At 41.5% G+C, this 19,377-nt stretch overlaps 1 protein-coding gene across 2 annotated transcripts in view; it reads right to left on the bottom strand.

Annotated features, from left to right (window-relative positions):
- Nucleotides 1-19,377, bottom strand: part of LOC110502469 (phosphatidylinositol 3,4,5-trisphosphate 3-phosphatase and dual-specificity protein phosphatase PTEN) — a 37,678-nt gene that overhangs the window by 4,569 nt on the left and 13,732 nt on the right. The window contains exons 2-9 of one of the 2 annotated variants that reach the window (XM_021580503.3): nucleotides 8,401-8,485; nucleotides 8,135-8,179; nucleotides 7,993-8,036; nucleotides 7,636-7,874; nucleotides 7,243-7,384; nucleotides 5,564-5,632; nucleotides 4,886-5,052; nucleotides 81-371 (exon numbers count right to left, since the gene is read on the bottom strand). In XM_021580503.3, coding sequence (XP_021436178.3) covers nucleotides 81-371; nucleotides 4,886-5,052; nucleotides 5,564-5,632; nucleotides 7,243-7,384; nucleotides 7,636-7,874; nucleotides 7,993-8,036; nucleotides 8,135-8,179; nucleotides 8,401-8,485 — 1,082 coding nt within the window. The remainder of the gene's footprint in view (nucleotides 1-80; nucleotides 372-4,885; nucleotides 5,053-5,563; nucleotides 5,633-7,242; nucleotides 7,385-7,635; nucleotides 7,875-7,992; nucleotides 8,037-8,134; nucleotides 8,180-8,400; nucleotides 8,486-19,377) is intronic. The other variant, XM_021580504.3, reaches the window with a different exon arrangement.

Below are 19,377 nucleotides of genomic sequence, written 5' to 3'. Positions count from 1 at the left end.
AAAGATGTAAATATTTGTAGTACCTTCCTCATTAATTTAACCACGATAATCCATTACAACCATTAGTTTGAATGGCTCACCTTGAAATTAGGTGAGAAGTAGCGGTTAGCTTTGTCTTTGTTGGCCTTGTCCAGGTCATTCTTGGTCAGCGCGAGGATGAGGTAGTCCCCGTCACTGTCTTTGCCGCTGTCCCTGCGCTTGGTGCTCTGGGGGGGCTGGGCATGGGGAGGGGGGCCGCCCGGGGGCTGGTTCTGGACCCCTTCCATGTCGTTCACCACCACCACCACCGACCCGTTCTCCACCTTCTCCATGCTCTCCTCCGATGGCCCGGGAATGAAGAAGGTGTTAACCCAGAAGTGGAACATCTTATCCTGTACAGTGGAGGGAGAAGGTGAGGTACTGACTAACTGTAATGGAGTCTGTCTGAAGATCATTGTGGTTATATTCACCACACTAATGCCGGGTTTAGAAAAACTAAACAATTACAGTACATAGGTGTGAAAATAGTCAATTATTCATAGTAAGATGATTCAACACATTTCCAGGTAAGCTAGCCAATTAGTGCTGTTTATAACTTTTGTTCATTAGGATGATCATTAGGGCGATCATGTATGATACAATAGAAGACACACAATGAAACACTAGGGATGGGCATGGTTATTAGAATATCTGAAAGGACATTAGTATTACTTCAGTATTAATATACAAAAAAAATATATTAAAAAACGCCTATTTTAACAATAAAAAGACAGTCTAAAAAATATTTATATGTATGTGACATTGCTGCATAGCCTACAAGGATAGACGTTTACATTAAAACATTTCGTAGATCAACAATTGAGAGTTTATTTGAGTGCGCCACATAAAAAAAGACGCACCGGTAGCCTTCACACGTGTAGCTTGTTCGTCAGTCAATCAAAGCAGCGCTACAGTCAGAGGCTCCATGTGTAGCAAGTGGGAGACTTTGAATCAATTCATTAAGTCAGATAAATGAGAAGGAGTAGGCTACAATGATCAACCAACTCAGGGGTTTGTCTGGGGCCAAATATATAAGAAAGTCATGACCATCATGCCTTTAAAGATAGAGGATCATTTTGTACATTTATTAAACAGCGAGTTTGACGAATTACAGTCCCCTTGCTTAGGAGGTCCAGGACCCCCGGATAATTTTTTTGTAGGACTGGGAAGGTCAGTTCTGGTGACTTTAAAAAAGGACATTCTACTCCCACAATGTATGAAAATAAAATGCTGACACCATCTAAAATACAATTTCCACCTCCAGAAATGGGCCCAATAACATATTGGTAAACATTTTACAATAAGTTAACATTTTGGACCATGCATATAGCTTATGCATGGTCTATATTATCAGATACACTATTAGCAATAAGCACGAGTAAGACATTTAAAACGTGTTAACCCTCGCAAGGCTGCTGTCCCAAACGGCATCCCTAGCCGCGTTTACGGACATATTCAATCGTTCCCTATCCCAGTCTGCTGTCCCCACATGCTTCAAGATGGCCACCATTGTTTCTGTACCTAAGGCGGCAAAGATAACTGAACAAAATTACTATTGCGCCATAGCACTCACTTCTGTCATCATGAAGTGCTTTGAGGGACTAGTCAAGGATCATATCACCTCCACCTTACCGGCCACCTTAAGACCCCATTCAGTTGGCATACCGCCCCAACAGGTCCCCAAACAATGCAATCACCATCACACTGCCCTATCCCATCTGGACAAGAGGAATACCTATGTAAAAATGCTGTTCATTGACTACAGCTCAGCATTCAACACCATAGTACCCTCCAAACTGATCATTAAGCTTGAGGCCCTGGGTCTCAACCCCGCCCTGTGTAATTGGGTCCTGGACTTCCTGACGGGCTGCCCCCAGGTGGTGAAGGTAGGAAACAACATCTCCATTTCCTCAATACTGGGGCCCCACAATAGTGCATGCTCAGCCCCCTCCTGTACTCCCTGTTCACCCATGACTGCGTGGCCATGCACGCCTCCAACTCAAATCATCAAGTTTGCAGACGACACAACAGTAGTGGGCTTGATTACCAACAACGACGAGACGGCCTACAGGGAGGAGGTGAGGGCACTCGGAGTGAGGTGTCAAGAAAACAACCGCTCACTCAACGTCAACAAAACAAAGGAGATGATCGTGGACTTCAGGAAACAGCAGAGGGAGCACCCAACTATCCACATCCACGGGACAGCAGTGGAGAAAGTGGAAAGTTAAGTTCCTCTGCGTACACATCACGGACAAACTGAAATGGTCCACCCACACAGTGTGGGGAAGAAGGCGCAAGAGCACCTCTTCAACCTCAGGAGGCTGAATAACTTCTACAGATGCACAATTGAGAGCATCCTGTCATGCTGTATCACCGCCTAGTACGGCAACTGCACCGTCCACAACAGCAAGGCTCTCCAGAGGGTGGGGTGGTCTGCACAACGCATCACCGGGGGAAAATTATCAGGAAGGCAAAAAAGATCATTAAGGAAAACAACCAGCAGAGCCACTGCCTGTTCATCCCGCTATCATCCAGAAGGCGAGGTCAGTACAGGTGCATCAAAGCTGGGACCGAGAGACTGAAAAACAACTTCTATCTCAAGGCCATCAGACTGTTAAACAGCAATCACTAACACAGAGAAGCTGCTGCCTACATACAGACTCAAATCATTGGCCACTTCAATAAACGGATCACTAGTCACTTTAAACAATGCCACTTTAATAATGTTTACATATCTTGCATTACTCATCCCATATGTATCTTGCCTATGCCGCTCGGTCATCGCTCATCCACATATTTATATGTACATATTCTTATTCCATCCCTTTAGATTTGTGTGTATTAGGTAGTTGTGGAATTGTTAGATTCCACAAGTATCGGAACCAGAAGTACGAGCATTATGCTACACTCACATTAACATCTGCTAACCATGTATATGTGACCAATAAAAATGTATTTGATTTGATCAACACCTGTAGCCCAACTGATGCAGAATAGTGGCTGTAAATAAATATGCTGAAGCATGGGGTTTGTCCATCTGCATTTACCCCATTGGACACAACATCCAGATTGTTGTAATTATTATTATTATAAATAATTATTCTTCACTCAAAACATTCCATTTTTTTTTTTTTTTTTAAGTATGAAATTGCCCTTTTAAGATGACATCGCCCCTTTTAAGAGCTCTGTTGCACAGCTGTGCCTAAACCATGCTTGGAACTCTGGTTGCAAAAGTGCATTTGTAAAAAATAATAATAATAATATAGATATATTTACATAGTAGCAATGTAAAACTGGGATCCCCTCTTAACAAATGCCAAATCTGCGTTCAAAATACATTTGCCAAAACTGCTTTAAATTTTTTTCATATGACTGAATTAAGAATTGTTGCCTATTAACTGCTTGTCAGAATACATGTTTCCCTCCCTCCTGGCTCTCGCAACTTGAATGCGCCTCAAGGAATATTTATCACGCATAGAACACAAAACAAGTCGTTTTTTGGGGGTATCTGTACTTTACTATTTATAATTTTGACAACTTTTACTTCACTACATTCCTAAAGAAAATGATGTACTTTTTACGCCATACACTTTCCCTGACACCCAAAATAACCAATTACATTGTGAATGCTTAGTAGAACACGAAAATGGTCGAAATCACACAATTATCAAGAGACCATCCCTGGTCATCCCTACTGCCTATGTTCTGGCTGACTCACTAAACACATGCTTCGTTTGTAAATGTGTGCCCCTGGCTATCCGTAAATTTAAAAAACAAGAAAGTGGTGCTGTCTGGTTTGCTTAATATAAGGAATTTTAAATGATTTACACTTTTACTTTTGATACTTAAGTATATTTAAAACCAAATACTTTTAGACTTTTACTCAAGTAGGAGTTTACTGGTTGACTTTCACTTTTCCTGAAATCATTTTCTATTAAGGTATCTTTACTTTTACTCAAGTATCACAATTGGGTACTTTTTCCACCACTGGCAAAAATAGCAGCACTGGAAAGTTGCATCCTGAGTGATAAAGTATAGGCTTTTAATTACTTTGCCAGCAGCTACAGTAGGCTACACACCACTGTTGGAGTTGAGTGCTGCTTTGGTGTGCATCAACAACCATTCATGTCAGTTCGGTGGACACATCATAAGAGAAAATAAAATATTTGAGAATACATTTATTTGGGAACATACATACTTCTGTCTGTAGTAGGCTATGACATCGCCAAACCAGACCCCCTACCCCCCAGAGATTTTTATTGCGGCTGTACACTGATCTCAAAAACAACCTCTCCAGAATCCATATGATGGAAATCGGTAGCAGTTATGGAGAACTTTAACCCCTGGGTAGGCTGTTGTTTCATATGTTGTAGACAAGTAGCGCGAGTCAGTTTAGCTACATTTCTCTCTCACTCTGTGCCACACACAGTCTGTCACACACACACGCCCCTCCCCCACCCTTCTGCTGATACAAGCAGAGCACCGGCTCTCTCTCTCTCTCTCTCTCTCTCTCTCTCTCTCTCTCTCTCTCTCTCTCTCTCTCTCTCTCTCTCTCTCTCTCTCTCTCTCTCTCTCTCTCTCTCTCTCTCGAGAGAGAGAGAGAGAGAGAGAGAGAGAGAGAGAGAGAGAGAGAGAGAGAGAGAGAGAGAGTCGCGGGATTAAAAAATATGTATACTTTCTTTAAAATATGTATTTCGACTTTGTACATATCCGTAAAAATATGAAATATTATTCAAATAGTGAAATAATTTAAAATGCTCATCTCTATTAACCACAATTCATTGAAAAAACAGCAATTGAAAATGGCTGAAGCCAAGGGAATCCAGGGGGAAACTAGGGACACTCGTGATGGGTGGAACAAACCAACCTTCTTCATCATTTTGTTTTGCTTGTGAAAGAACTCCACTTTGATGTCTCCACACACGGGCAGCGGTTGGGGAAACTCAAATAACATGTGCTTTTCTTCCCTCCGTGTGTGAGCCGGGTTGGATGTGTGGATCTTGACTTTAAGTTGATACACCACAAACTGAGGATCTAGAGAGGCGTGAGTGTTTCAGAGACAGGGGGCAGAGATAGGGAGAGAGGTGGCAACGAAGGGTAACAGAGGTAGAGAAAGAACAAGACAGTATACAAATGTTAGTTCCTTGGAGTTGCTGCCATGTCCACATTGCAGGACAGTTGGACAGTTAAAGAAAACCCTAGTAGTGAGTTCTTGAAAACAGTGTAATCCCATAAAGAAGGAGTGAGGGAAAGAACCAGACCACAAATAAAACCCAAAAAGAACCAAAACCAAAGCCATGGGACCCTATTCTGATGACTGTTGCACTTCCGTCAATAACAAACGGACTGCATTACATTTATTAGAGTTTGAAACTACTTATAAGGTGGTTGGTTGGTCTTTATATGCCTCCACACTGCAATGTCATAACACTACATCTTCTTCTAGCCTTCACTAGAAGAGTGTCTACCTAGTTCTGGTTGGGACTGGGTCCAAATGAACAGCGTATGAGGGAAGTACATCAAAATGGATGAAAGGCTCATTTACCCCAATGCCAATTCCCTTTCTTGAAGCCCAGAGGGATCGGCTCGCTCCTGTTTTTAATGGTACTGTCCCCTTACAGAGAGAGAGAAGGAGATTAACACACAGCCTGGCTGGACTGGCACTGGCTGGGGCTTCAGAACACAGCCGGAACACTTATATCAGTAAATATATAGGCAATTGCCAAAATAATGGAAACACTTCAGTAAATGAGGGATACAAAGTATATTGAAAGCAGGTGCTTCCACACAGGTGTGGTTCCTGGATCATGTATAAAAATGCTGGGCAGGCCATTATTTTGGCTACCATGGCTATACCTCCATAGAATGACAATTCCACCATCCACAGGGCACGAGTGGTCACTGAATAGTTTGATGAGCATGAAAACTATGTAAACCATGTCCTGGCCATCTCAGTCAACAGATCTCAACCCAATTGAACACTTATGGGAGATTCTGGAGCCGCACCTGCGTTTTCCACCAACAAAACACCAAATTATGGAATTTCTCGTAGAAGAAAGATGTAGCATCACTCCAATAAAGTTCCAGACATTTGTAGAATCTATGCCAAGATGTTTTGAGGCTGTTCTGTCTCGTGGTGGCCCAACGCCGTGTTGAGAAGACACTTTATATTGGAGTTTCCTTTATTTTGGCAGTTACCTGTATATGCTATATGATCAATTATGTACATACGCAGCCACACATCTAGAAACAACATACTTGGCATTCAAATGGAGATAACTTAAAACTAGTCAACAAGACACAGGATACATGGTTAATAATTCACAGGAAGAAAAAAAATGTGGGAACTTCAGACTAATGTTAGATAGTCCAAGGACGTCTCAAATCCCCATTGCAGAAGGCTGCATCTAGCCTGTTTGTTACTAAAATGTGCATTCACCAATGAGAAATTTCTTATATGTTAGTATTATATGCTAGTTCCAATGAAAGTCTAGTCTTCTCCAAATTAGCTTCTCACTCAATACACCTCAGCATTTAGCTGACACTTTAGATTGAGTGCTAACAAGCAACATTATGTAACTATATAGTTCAACATAAAAAGGGAACGTCAAACTCAGAATAGGGCCCTCTTTAGGGAGTATTAAAGGGAAAGAGAAGAGTGTGTGCAGAGCAGTTGAGCACATTCAGGTGTTAGGTGAGAGCATCACAGAGAACTCAAGGAGGAAACAAGTGACGCATTGATAAACCCCAAAAGGAAAGATGATCTGTGACTCAGGCACATTAAACCAGAAAAAGAGGAAAAATTGAAAAATATTAAAATAATTTCACAGAGAAGTTTATCCAAGCAAATTACATACAGTAGATGCACATGATTATAAATGCACATATTCAATTAGATGAAAGACATAGGATAGATCATTGGAGTTGTTTGATTAAAGATTGGTGTTGAAAAAAACATACAACTTGGATACGCAGGTAAAACCCACCCTTGATGAATGCAGTTGGGAGTAGAGATTGTCATCTATTTTCTCTCTCATTAATAACTAACCATCTTTCTTAAAGAGCACAAGTAACTGATCAAGAGCTTGGCTTCAATGTAAAGTATATAATGTCTCTCTACTAACGTGGGTGAACGTATGCACACTCAGAGCCTGCCGTTTAAAGAATCCGTTTAAAGAGTTACGCCCTGGGTCAGAGGTGAAGTTAAACATGAGAGTGACTCACTGCAGGTGCCTCCGCTGAACATTGGCAGCGTCTCAAAAACCATTTTATGGAAGAGCAGAGCCACTGGCTTGTAGTCCAGCTTGTTCTTCAGCAGGTGGCTGTAGTAGTACACATAGCGACGTTGGCTCGGGATTGTCACTCCCTGAAAAGGAAAAACAAACAAAAACAGTCAATGCTAGAGAATTAACTCATAATTTAATAATTACCACACAGTAGGATATACAGATTGTAAAAAATATAAAATATGTCTTGGAAATGAAGTATTGACATAAAGGCAGGTCTAGGACAAAACAAAGAAGATATTCTGCTTTTTTTATTTTATACCTATTCTGCTTTTATGAGACTTCCCGCACTGAGTACTAGCGTAGTCATCGACCATGGCAAGTCACTGACCTTCTTGTCCCTTGTCCGCACTTCCCCATAGAAGTCGAGGGCCTCCTGGGGCTCTTGGAACTTCCTGCGGTGCAGGAGGTAGGCGCAGATCATCACCCCAGTGCGGCCCTTCCCTGCCTTGCAGTGGATGGCCGCCACATGATTGTCATCCTCGCTCAGCCACTGGTCCAGATCTTCACAGAAGGGCTTGATGAGCTCTAGCTGAGGCGGATTGTGGTCTTCAAAGGGGTACTGTGCAACTGGAGGGCGGAGAGAGAAAATATAAATACACAAAGTTCCCTTTCAGCCACCTGGCTCTAAAAACTTAAATGTGAGATAGGTGACAGTGAAGTGTCAGGGATGTTTTTGATGGCGTACCTCTGCAGTTAAATTTGGCAGCATCATAGTGTCGTTCTACACAACTGAAATGGGAAGGATTTCAGTCAGTGGTCATGAAGGAGCAATTAATTTGTAAACAAAACATTGACATTAGCATGCAAGCGTTTTGTGGTATACTTACAGATTGTAAATCTTATAATGGCTTTTATGTTTTGAGTCAAGAAACCTGTTGAGGCGCAATTACATTCAGAACATTACACAACTGCAGAAATTGACAACGTAATGCATTTAATGACATGCTACAAAAACGGCGCAAAATATTTGACACTACACCTCAGGATACTTTATGAACTTGTATTGTTTGTCTAATGTTAGTCACAAAATACTTTCTAGATGCATTCATTACAGATTCCTCACCAGACGAGGTCATAAGTGGCCATTACTCACCGTACAACGTCGTCTATATTGTTTCTGTACACTCCTTCGAGTCGTTCTGCAGGAAAGCCCATAGCAATGATGTTTGGATAGATATCTGTAGTCACCAGTGGGTCAAGGACACATAAAACATACATAGAAGAAAATCCTATATATATATATATATATATATATATATATATATATATATATATATATATATACACATACACACACACTGAACAAAAATATAAAACGCAACAATTTCACCCATTTTACCAAGTTATACTTCATAGAAGGAAATCAGTCAATTAAAATAAATTCAATAGGCCCACCCATGGCAGGAGCACAGCCATGGGTGGGCCTGGGAGGGCATAAGGAAAGGGGCCCCACCCACTTCAGAGCAATGCTCACCCACTGGGGAGCCAGGCCCAGTCAATAACAAGAGTTTTACCCCACAAAAGGTCTTTATTACAGACATAAATACTTCTCAGTTTCATCAACTGTCTGGGTGGCTGGTTTCAGACGATCCCCCAAGTGAAGAAGCCAGATGTGGAGGTCTTGGGCTGGCGTGGTCTGTGATTATGAGGCCGGTTAGACATACTGCCAAATTCCATAAAATGAATTAGTCAGATTATGGTAGAAAAATGAACATTACATTTTCTGACAACAGTTCCGGAGAACATTCCTTCAATCAGCATGCCAATTGCACAATCCCTCAACTTGAGACGTCTGTGGCATTGTGGTGTTTGACAAAACGGCCTTTTGTACCAAGCACAAGGTGCACCTGTGTAATGTTAATGCTGTTTAATCAGTTTCTTGATATGCCACACCCGTCAGGTGGACGGATGATCTAGGCAAAGGAAAAAAGCTCACTAACAGGGATGTAAACAATTTTGTGCACAAAATTGAGAAATAAGCTTTTTGTGCATATGGAACATTTCTGGGATCTTTTATTTCCTCTCATGAAACATGGGACCAACACCAACACTACATGTCGAGTACACACACACGCACGCACACACACACCAGTACCAGTACCAGTCAAATGTTGACACCTACTCATTCAACAGATTCTTTATTTTACATTGTAGAATAATAGTGAAGACATCAAAACTATGAAATAACATATACGGAATTATGTAGTAACCAAAAAAGTGTTAAGCAAATCTAAATATATTTTACATTCTTCAAAATTGCCACCCTTTGCCTTGATGACAGCTTTGCACTCTTGGAACTCTCAACCAGCGTCACCTGGAATGCTTTTCCAACAGTCTTGAAGGAGTTCCCACATATGCTGAGCAATTGGTGGCTGCTTTTCCTTCACTCTGCGATCCAACTCATCCCAAACCATCTCAACTGGGTTGAGGTCAGGTGATTGAGGAGGCCAGGTCATCTAATGCTGCAATCCATCACTCACCTTCTTGGTCAAATAGCCCTTACATAGCCTGGAGGTGTGTTTTGGGTCATTGTCCTGTTGAAAAACAAATGATAGTCACACTAAGCGCAAACCAGATGGGATGGCGTATCACTGCAGAATGCTGTGGTAGCCATGATTTGCCTTGAATTATAAATATAACACTGACAGTGTCACCTGCAAAGCACCCAAACGCTTCACGGTGAGAACCACACATGCGGAGATCATCCGTTCACCTAATCTGCGTCTCACAAGGACACAGCGGTTGGAACCAAAAACCTCAAATTTGGACTCATCAGACCAAAGCACAAATTTCCACCAGTCTTATGTCCATTGCTCGTGTTTCTTGGCCCAAGCAAGTCTCTTCTTATTATTGTTTTCCTTTAGTGCTGGTTTCTTTGCAGCAGTTCGAGGCCAAGAAACAGCCTGATTCACAGTCTCCTCTGAACAGTTGATGCTGATGTGTCTGTTACTTGAACTCTGAAGCATTTATTTGGGCTGCAATTTCTGAGGCTGGTAACTCTAATGAACTTATCCTCTGCAGCCGAAGTAACTATGGGTCTTCCTTTCCTGTTGCGGTCCTCAAGAGAGCCAGTTTCATCATAGCGCTTGGTGGTTTTTGCGATTGCACTTGAATAAACTTCTTGATATTTTCCAGATTGACTGACCTTCATGTCTTAAACTAATGATGGACTGTAATTTCTCTTTTTTTGAGCTGGTCTTGCCATCACATGGACTTGGTCTTTTACCAAATAGAGCTATCTTCTGTTAATCAGCCCTACCTTGTAACAACACAACTGGTTGGCCCAAATTCCAGAAATTAACTTTTAAAAATGCACGCCTGTTAATTGAAATGCATTCCAGGTGACTACCTCATGAAGCTGGTTGAGAGAATGCCAAGAGTGTGCAAAGCTGTCATCAAGGCAAAGGGTGGCTACTTTGAAGAATCTTAAATATAACATACATTTTGATTTCTTTAAGGCTTTTTTGGTTACTACTTGATTCCATATGTGTTATTTCATAATGTATGTCTTCACTATTATTCTACAATGTAGGAAATAGTAAATATAAAGAAAAATCCTGGAATGAGTAAGTGTCCAAACTTTTGACTGGTACTGTGTATATACACTGCTCCAAAAAATAAAGGGAACACTTAAACAACACAATGTAACTCCAAGTCAATCACACTTCTGTGAAATCAAACTGTCCACTTAGGAAGCAACACTGATTGACAATACATTTCACATGCTGTTGTGCAAATGGAATAGACAACAGGTGGAAATTATAGGCAATTAGCAAGACACCCCCAATAAAGGAGTGGTTCTGCAGGTGGTGACCACAGACCACTTCTCAGTTCCTATGCTTCCTGGCTGATGTTTTGGTCACTTTTGAATGCTGGCAGTGCTTTCACTCTAGTGGTAGCATGAGACGGAGTCTACAACCCACACAAGTGGCTCAGGTAGTGCAGCTCATCCAGGATGGGACATCAATGCGAGCTGTGGCAAGAAGGTTTGCTGTGTCTGTCAGCGTAGTGTCCAGAGCATGGAGGCGCTACCAGGAGACAGGCCAGTACATCAGGAGACGTGGAGGAGGCCGTAGGGGGGCAACAACCCAGCAGCAGGACCGCTACCTCCGCCTTTGTGCAAAGAGGAGCACTGCCAGAGCCCTGCAAAATGACCTCCAGCAGGCCACAAATGTGCATGTGTCTGCTCAAACGGTCAGAAACAGACTCCATGAGGGTGGTATGAGGGCCCGACGTCCACAGGTGGGGGTTGTGCTTACAGCCCAACACCGTGCAGGACGTTTGGCACTTGCCAGAGAACACATTTGCCACTGACGCCCTGTGCTCTTCACAGATGAAAGCAGGTTCACACCGAGCACAGTGGGGTGGCATTTCTTTGGGGGGCCGCACAGCCATCCATGTGCTCGCCAGAGGTAGCCTGACTGCCATTAGGTACCGAGATGAGATCCTCAGACCCCTTGTGAGACCATATGCTGGTGCGGTTGGCCCTGGGTTCCTCCTAATGCAAGACAATGCTAGACCTCATGTGGCTGGAGTGTGTCAGCAGTTACTGCAAGAGGAAGGCATTGATGTTATGGACTGGCCCGCCCTTTCCCCAGACCTGAATCCAATTGAGCACATCTGGGACATCATGTCTCGCTCCATCCACCAACGCCACGTTGCACCGGACTGTCCAGGAGTTGGCGGCTGCTTTAGTCCAGGTCTGGGAGGAGATCCCTCAGGAGACCATCCGCCACCTCATCAGGAGCATGCCCAGGCGTTGTAGGGAGGTTATACAGGCACGTGGAGGCCACACACACTACTGAGCCTCATTTTGACTTGTTTTAAGGACATTACATCATAGTTGGATCAGCCTGTAGTGTGGTTTTCCACTTTAATTTTGAGTGTGACTCCAAATCCAGACCTCGATGGGTTGATAAATTAGATTTCCATTGATCATTTTTGGGTGATTTTGTTGTCAGCACATTCAACTATGTAAAGAAAAAACTATTTAATAAGAATATTTCATTCATTCAGATCTAGGATGTGTTATTTTAGTGTTCCCTTTATTTTTTTGAGCAGTATATATATATATATATATATATACACACATATACATATATATATATACATATATATATATATATATACACATATATATATATACATATATATATATATATATATACACACACACATATATATATATATACATATATATATATATATATAGACTCAAATAAATAACTCATACAATCCTAAAACCTCAAGTTTACAAGGCAATCATATCACAATAACATATCTTCTGAGCAAAGATCATCATGATGCATTCAGATAGTTATTGAAATGTCTATTTCCCTATGTGGGTGTCATTGTGCAGCAATGTACAGTAATGGGTAAGTAGAGTGCAGGGAAGAAGGGTTGTGATCACTAGTGTAAAGGTTGGAGTTGACCGTGTGAGGGCTAGAGGCCGAAAGGACCGGATAACTCCTATCAAGCAGGGCCCACATGTGGGTGCACTCGGAGAATCTCCATAGCTTGACCTGCATGTATTTATAGAGCCCAAGTTATATTGAGACCATTGCAAATGTTGGGCTTAACTCTCCTACAGCCCCAGTTGAATCACATGGAATATTCAACATATCAAACGCAAGGGTAAAGAGGACACTGTCTCAACAGACAAGGAAAGTCTTGTTGGGATACATTACAGTATTTGGTCAAACAGTAGCCTAAAGTGCTTGATTTTCCTTATCCCTGCATGAAAGTGTCTGCCCTGCCCCTGTGCCCTTTCTCTCTGTGGGCTCAGAGTAGGCTTGTGGAAGAGCAGATGGAAAGAAATGCTTTTTGATTAGAGCTGTGGCGGTCATGACATTTTGTCAGCCGGTGATTGTCATTCAAATAACTGCCTGTCTTACGTTAATTGACCGTTAATAACAAACACATTTCGCATCTCTGGCTTCCACGCGTACCAACAAGCCACTGATGTGTGCCTTTGGAACATCTACATTAAAAAAGTTTAATAAATCCATTAAACATAGCTTACACCATCACAATAAATCATTTATTTTAAGCAGGTCTAAAGAAGCATAATATGAAGAAAATGTAGCCCATTTCAGAAGAATATTTTCTGAGTAATTGGAGGGGGGGGGGGGGGGGGTTGAGACCTGGGGAGCTCTGAGGGACCGGAAAGCATGACAACAAAAAGAGAAGAGAACCTTTTGCAGCAATTACAGCTGCAAGTCTGAAAAGAACTGCAAAATCTGGATCCTTACAAATCAGCTGGGCTAGACAATCTGGACACTCTCTTTCTAAAATGATTCGCTGAAATTGTTGCAACCCCTATTACTAGCCTATTAACCTTTTGCGACGAGCAAACCCGTATCCAGGAGCGTAATCATAGCCTCAAACACATTAGCATAACGCAACGGACATAAATACCCTATAAACTTTTCCTATTCATGAAAATTGCAAATGAAGTGAAATAAATATATTCAAACACAAGCTTAGCCTTTTGTTAACAACACTGTCATCTCAGATTTTCAAAATATGCGTTACAGCCAACGCTAGACAAGCATTTGTGTAAGTTTATCATGGCATAATGCTATGCTAGGCTCTGTGGCAGCAGGCAACATTTTCACGAAAATAAGAAAAGCAACCAAATGAAATCATTTACCTTTGAAGAACTTCAGATGCTTTCACTCAGGAGACTCCCAGTTAGATAGCAAATGTTCCTTTTTTCCAAAAATATGATTTTTGCAGGCGAAATAGCTCCCGTTTGTTCATCATGCTTGGCTGAGAAATCGACCCTAAAATGCTACAACTATAACGGCAAACTTTTTTCAAAATTTGCTCCATAATATCGACAGAAACACGGCAAACGTTGTTTAAGATCCATGCTCAAGGTGTTTTTAACAAATATATTCAATAATATATCCGTCGAGGCAGTTGGTTTCTCATAAGAAGCGATTGGAAAAATGGCTACCTCAGTATTTTACGCAAGGTTTTCTGCGGGAGACACCATGTGACCACATGCCATATATGGTCCCTTAAGGGAATTCTTCAAGGGAAATGCCTAAAAAGACGTCACAATGCTGTAGACACCTTGGGGAAAACGTGGAAAACGTAAGCTCATTCACAGCCATATAAGGAGTCATTGGCATGAGGCGGTTTCAAAAAATGCGGCACTTCCTGGTTGGATTTGTATCTGGGTTTCGCCTGTAACATCAGTTCTGTGGCACAGACAATATCTTTGCAGTTTTGGAAACTAACAAAATATCTTGTTTAAAACGGGAACGTTTTTCATCCAAAAATTAAAATAGCGCCCCCTAAATCCAACTGGTTAAACCTCTCTTTTGTATCGTCTGAGATCCCCAAAGATTGGAAAGCTGCCGCGGTCATCCCCCTCTTCAAAGGGGGAGACACTCTAGACCCAAACTGTTATAGACCTATATCCATCCTGCCCTGCCTTTCTAAAATCTTCGAAAGCCAAGTTAAAAAACAGATCGCCGACCACTTCGAATTCCACCATACCTTCTCCGCTATGCAATAAGGTTTCCGAGCAGGTCATGGGTGCACTTCAGCCACGCTCAAGGTCCTAAACGATATCATAACCGCCATCGATAAAAGACGGTCCTGTGCAGCTGTCTTCATTGACCTGGCCAAGGCTTTTGACTCTGTCAATCACCACATTCTTATCGGCAGACTCAATAGCCTTGGCTTCTCAAATGACTGCCTCGCCTGGTTCACCAACTACTTCTCAGATAAAGTTCAGTGTTTAAAATCGGAGGGCCTGTTGTTCGGACCTCTGGCAGTCTCTATGGGGGTGCCACAGGGTTCAATTCTCAGGCCGACTCTTTTCTCTGTATATATCAATGATGTCGCTCTTGCTGCTGGTGATTCTCTGATCCACCTCTAAGCAGACGACACCATTTTGTATACATCTGGCCCTTCTTTGGACACTGTGCTAACAAACCTCCAAACGAGCTTCAACGCAATACAACACTCCTTCTGTGGCCTCAACTGCTTTTAAATGCTAGTAAAACTAAGTGCATTCTGTTCAACCGATTCCTGCCCGCCCAACCAGCATCACTACTCTGGACGGTTCAGAATACGTGGACAACTACAAATACCTAGGTGTCTGGTCAGACTGTAAACTCTCCTTCCAGACTCACATTAAGCATCTCCAATCCAAAATTAAATCTAGAATTGGCTTCCTATTTCGCAACAAAGCATCCTTCACTCATGCCGCCAAACGTACCCTCGGAAAACTGACTATCCTACCGATCCTTGACTTCGGCAATGTAATTTACAAATTAGCCCCCAACACTACTCAGCAAACAGGAAGTAGTCTATCACAGTGCCATCGGTTTATCACCAAAGCCCCCCCCCCAAATCCATCCCCAAACCCACTGGCTCCAGGTCATCTATCCAAGTCTTTGCTAGGTAAAGCCACGCCTTATCTCAGCTCACTGATCACCATAGAAACACCCACCGGTAGCACACGCTCCAGCAGGTACTGGTCATCCCCAAAGCCAACACTTACTTTGGCCGCCTTTCCTTCCAGTTCTCTGCTGCCAATGACTGGAACGAATTGCAAAAATCTGAAGCTGGAGTCTCCCTCTCTAAGAGTCTCCCTCTCCATCTCCCTCTCTAACTTTAAGCATCAGCTGTCTGAGCAGCTTACAGATCACTGTACCTGTACACAGCCAATCTGTAAATAGCACACCCAACTACCTCATCCCTACATTATTACTTACCCTTGTGCTCATTTGCAACCCAGTATCTCTACGTGCACATCATCTGCATATCTGTCACTCCAGTATTAATGCTAAATTGTAATTATATTTGCTTCTTGGGCCTATTTATTGCCTACCTCCCTACTCTTCTACATTTGCACACACCGCACATAGAATGTTCTATTTTTCTTTTATTTTGTGTTAATGACTGTACGTTTGTATATGTGTAACTCTGTTGTTGTTTTTGTCGCACTGCTTTGCTTTATCTTGACATGGTCGCAGTTGTAAATGAGAACTTGTTCTCAATTGGCCTACCTGGTTAAATAAAGGTGAAATAAAAACAATGTTTTTAAAAAAGTATCTTGGGGTATGTCTCCATAAGCTTGGCACATCTAGCCAATGGGATTTTTGCGCCTTCTTCAAGGCAAAACTGCTCCAGCTCCTTCAAGTTGGATGGGTTCCGCTTGTGTACAGCAATCTTTAATTGATTCCACAGATTCTCAATTGAATTGAAGTCTGGGCTTTGACTAGGCCATTCCAAGACATTTAAACGTTTACCCTTAAACCACTTGAGGGTTGCTTCAGCAATATGCTTAGGGTTATTGTCCTACTGGAAGGTGAACCTTCGTCCCAGTCTCAAATCTCTGGAAGACTGAAACAGGTTTCCCTCAAGAATTTCCGTGTATTTAGTGCCATCCGTCATTCCTTCCATTCTGACCAGTTCCCCAGTCCCTGCCGATGAAAAACATCATATATATAGCATCGCTACTGTTATTTTCACTGTCATTTTACAGTTTTTTAAATCTATTGTTTACCTAATACCTATTTCTTACTTAAAAATTGCACTGTTGGTTAGGGCTTGTAAGTAAGCATTTCACTGTAAGGTCTACTTATACCTGTTGTATTCGGCACACATGTAAACACTTGGGTGAAATGTTGGAATCATGGAAAAATATTGATTATTATAATTCCATAGTTAAAATATAATAGTGGGCACTTTGAATAGAGTGAAAATGCAAGGGAGGAGTTATTGTGACAGTGTGGGAACCAAAGTGTTGGTCAGTGTTTCCTAGGGGACCCTGTAATATTTGGCTACGTTAAAATGTTCTCTCTTAGCTACTTCATGTTGGTAACATTCATGCTTCACCTAATCCTCTGATTTAGAAGATACTGTTGCACAAAACATGCTGATTTAGGCTTACACCATCACTGGTATCAGGTTGTATAGCTAGCTACGTTTGGTCTGACAGTACATTATTAGCTAGCTATCCAGCTAAACAGGAATTAGCATTAGCAGCTAACACGATTTAGACACAACTTGCTAAGAAAATAAACTAGCTGTTTGCAGATGTAAACAAACACTAATTAAGTGTAATTATATAACAATTGTGGATTTATATTAACTTCTTTGGGACTGTGGGGCAATATTGAGTAGCTTGGATGAATAAGGTGCCCAGAGTAAACTGCCTGCTACTCAGGCCCAGTTGCTAATATATGCATATTATTAGTAGATTTGGATAGAAAACACCCTGAAGTTTCTAAAACTGTTTCAATGATGTCTGTGAGTATAACATAACTCATATGGCAGGCAAAGTCTTTAGATAAAGAAGTTTATCTAAAGTTCCATGCATAACACTTGTATTTTCATCAAGTATTTCTGTAAATTGATGTGGCTCTCTGCAAAATCACCGGATGTTTTGGAACTACTGAACTTTATCAAACAAAACATACATGTATTGTATAACATGAAGTCCTATGAGTGTCATCTGATGAAGATCATCAAAGGTTAATTATTAATTTTATCTCTATTTGTGCTTTTTGTGACTCCTCTCTTTGGCTGGAAAAATGGCTGTGTTTTTCTGACCTAACATAATCGTTTGGTTTGCTTTCGCTGTAAAGCCTTTTTGAAATCGGACACTGTGGCTGGATTTACGAGAAGGGTATCTTTAAAATGGTGTAAAATAATTGTATGCTTGAGGAATTTTAAACATAAAATTTCTGTTGTTTTGAATTTGGTGCCCTGCACTTTCACTGGCTTTTGTTGAGGTGGGACGCTACCGTCCCAAATATCCCAGAGAGGTTAAGACACAAAGTGGAAACAGCATCATTGTCATCAACATTGTTGCATATGCTGCATTGACCATGCAGACTGAAAGCAAGTGTCTCATGGTCAAGCAACAACAAATGTGCTCCTTCAGTGACACAGGCGGGTTCTAGGTCTGTGTGGAAAGCAACATGGAGAAAGAGCGGAGAGCGATGACTCAAGTAGCGGAGCAAATTATAAAAATGGACCGTATACACGGCATATCACATTTAAGAAACCAAACATTCAAATACAGTTATAGAAGGTCAAGTAAAAACCCAAACTGGTCCCTGCATCAATACCGGTATATCGTAAAATACAGTCTACCGCCAAGCCCTAGAAAGTGCCATTTGCAGTGAATGCATAGGCAAATAGAGACATGATTAGGCATGGTTAGGTTTTTAGGACATTACATTTACTATTAGATTAACCATTCTGAATAGCAGCATATTATATTTAGCGATCTAGCTAACATTTTTGTTTCTACGTCCTCACATGGTGAATCGGCCAGAAAATAATTAGCCTATGTGATAGCCTATTTGTAGCGTTCACACAAAATATGTAAGCAAATCTCCATTGAATAAAAGACAACTGCATTTCCGGAGCCCTAATTTGAAAGTAAAATATAGCAAAAATATGGTAATCGTAACCCCAAAATTCATGACAATCACTGGTTTAGATTAAACATTTATTGAATCATACCATCTCAGTAGCACTGTGAATTACTTTATAAGCAAAAATTTTGGGGTGACCAAATCAACGGGCTGGTGCTACTAACTGAAAATGTGATGGGCAACAGTGCCATCAGGGGAGAAATGTGTCTGGAGCACTACTTAACCAACACACTCCTTGAGTGCAAATTTTGTTGATGAAACAGAGCCAAAGAACGTCAGGCAGAGCGGTTGCAGTACATATTCTGCTGTTCTATTGCACGTTCAAAGATGTACATTTTTTTTAAATAAAAACTGTTTGTTGTTTGCAGTAACCTCTGTTGTAATATCACAAACGGATGTGGCAGTTTCACCAAAAAAGGATTTTAGCTTTTAAACTACTGAAAAATATCTGTCTCTGGATTAAAAATGTCATAACCTCGTACAGTTGAAGTCGGAAGTTTTCATAAACTTAGGTCACACATGTCTTGTTAACAAACTATAGTTTTGGCAAGTCGGTTAGGACATCTACTTTGTGCATGACACAAGTCATTTTTCCAACAATTGTTTACAGACAGATTATTTCACTTATTCACTGTATCACAATTCCAGTGGGTCAGAAG

Source organism: Oncorhynchus mykiss, chromosome 23, assembly GCF_057628025.1.
Source record: "Oncorhynchus mykiss isolate SJ-2025 chromosome 23, ASM5762802v1, whole genome shotgun sequence".
Classification (NCBI taxonomy): Eukaryota; Metazoa; Chordata; class Actinopteri; order Salmoniformes; family Salmonidae; genus Oncorhynchus; species Oncorhynchus mykiss.
Note: the sequence above shows the minus strand (reverse complement) of the source record. Positions and strands in the feature narration are given on the sequence as shown.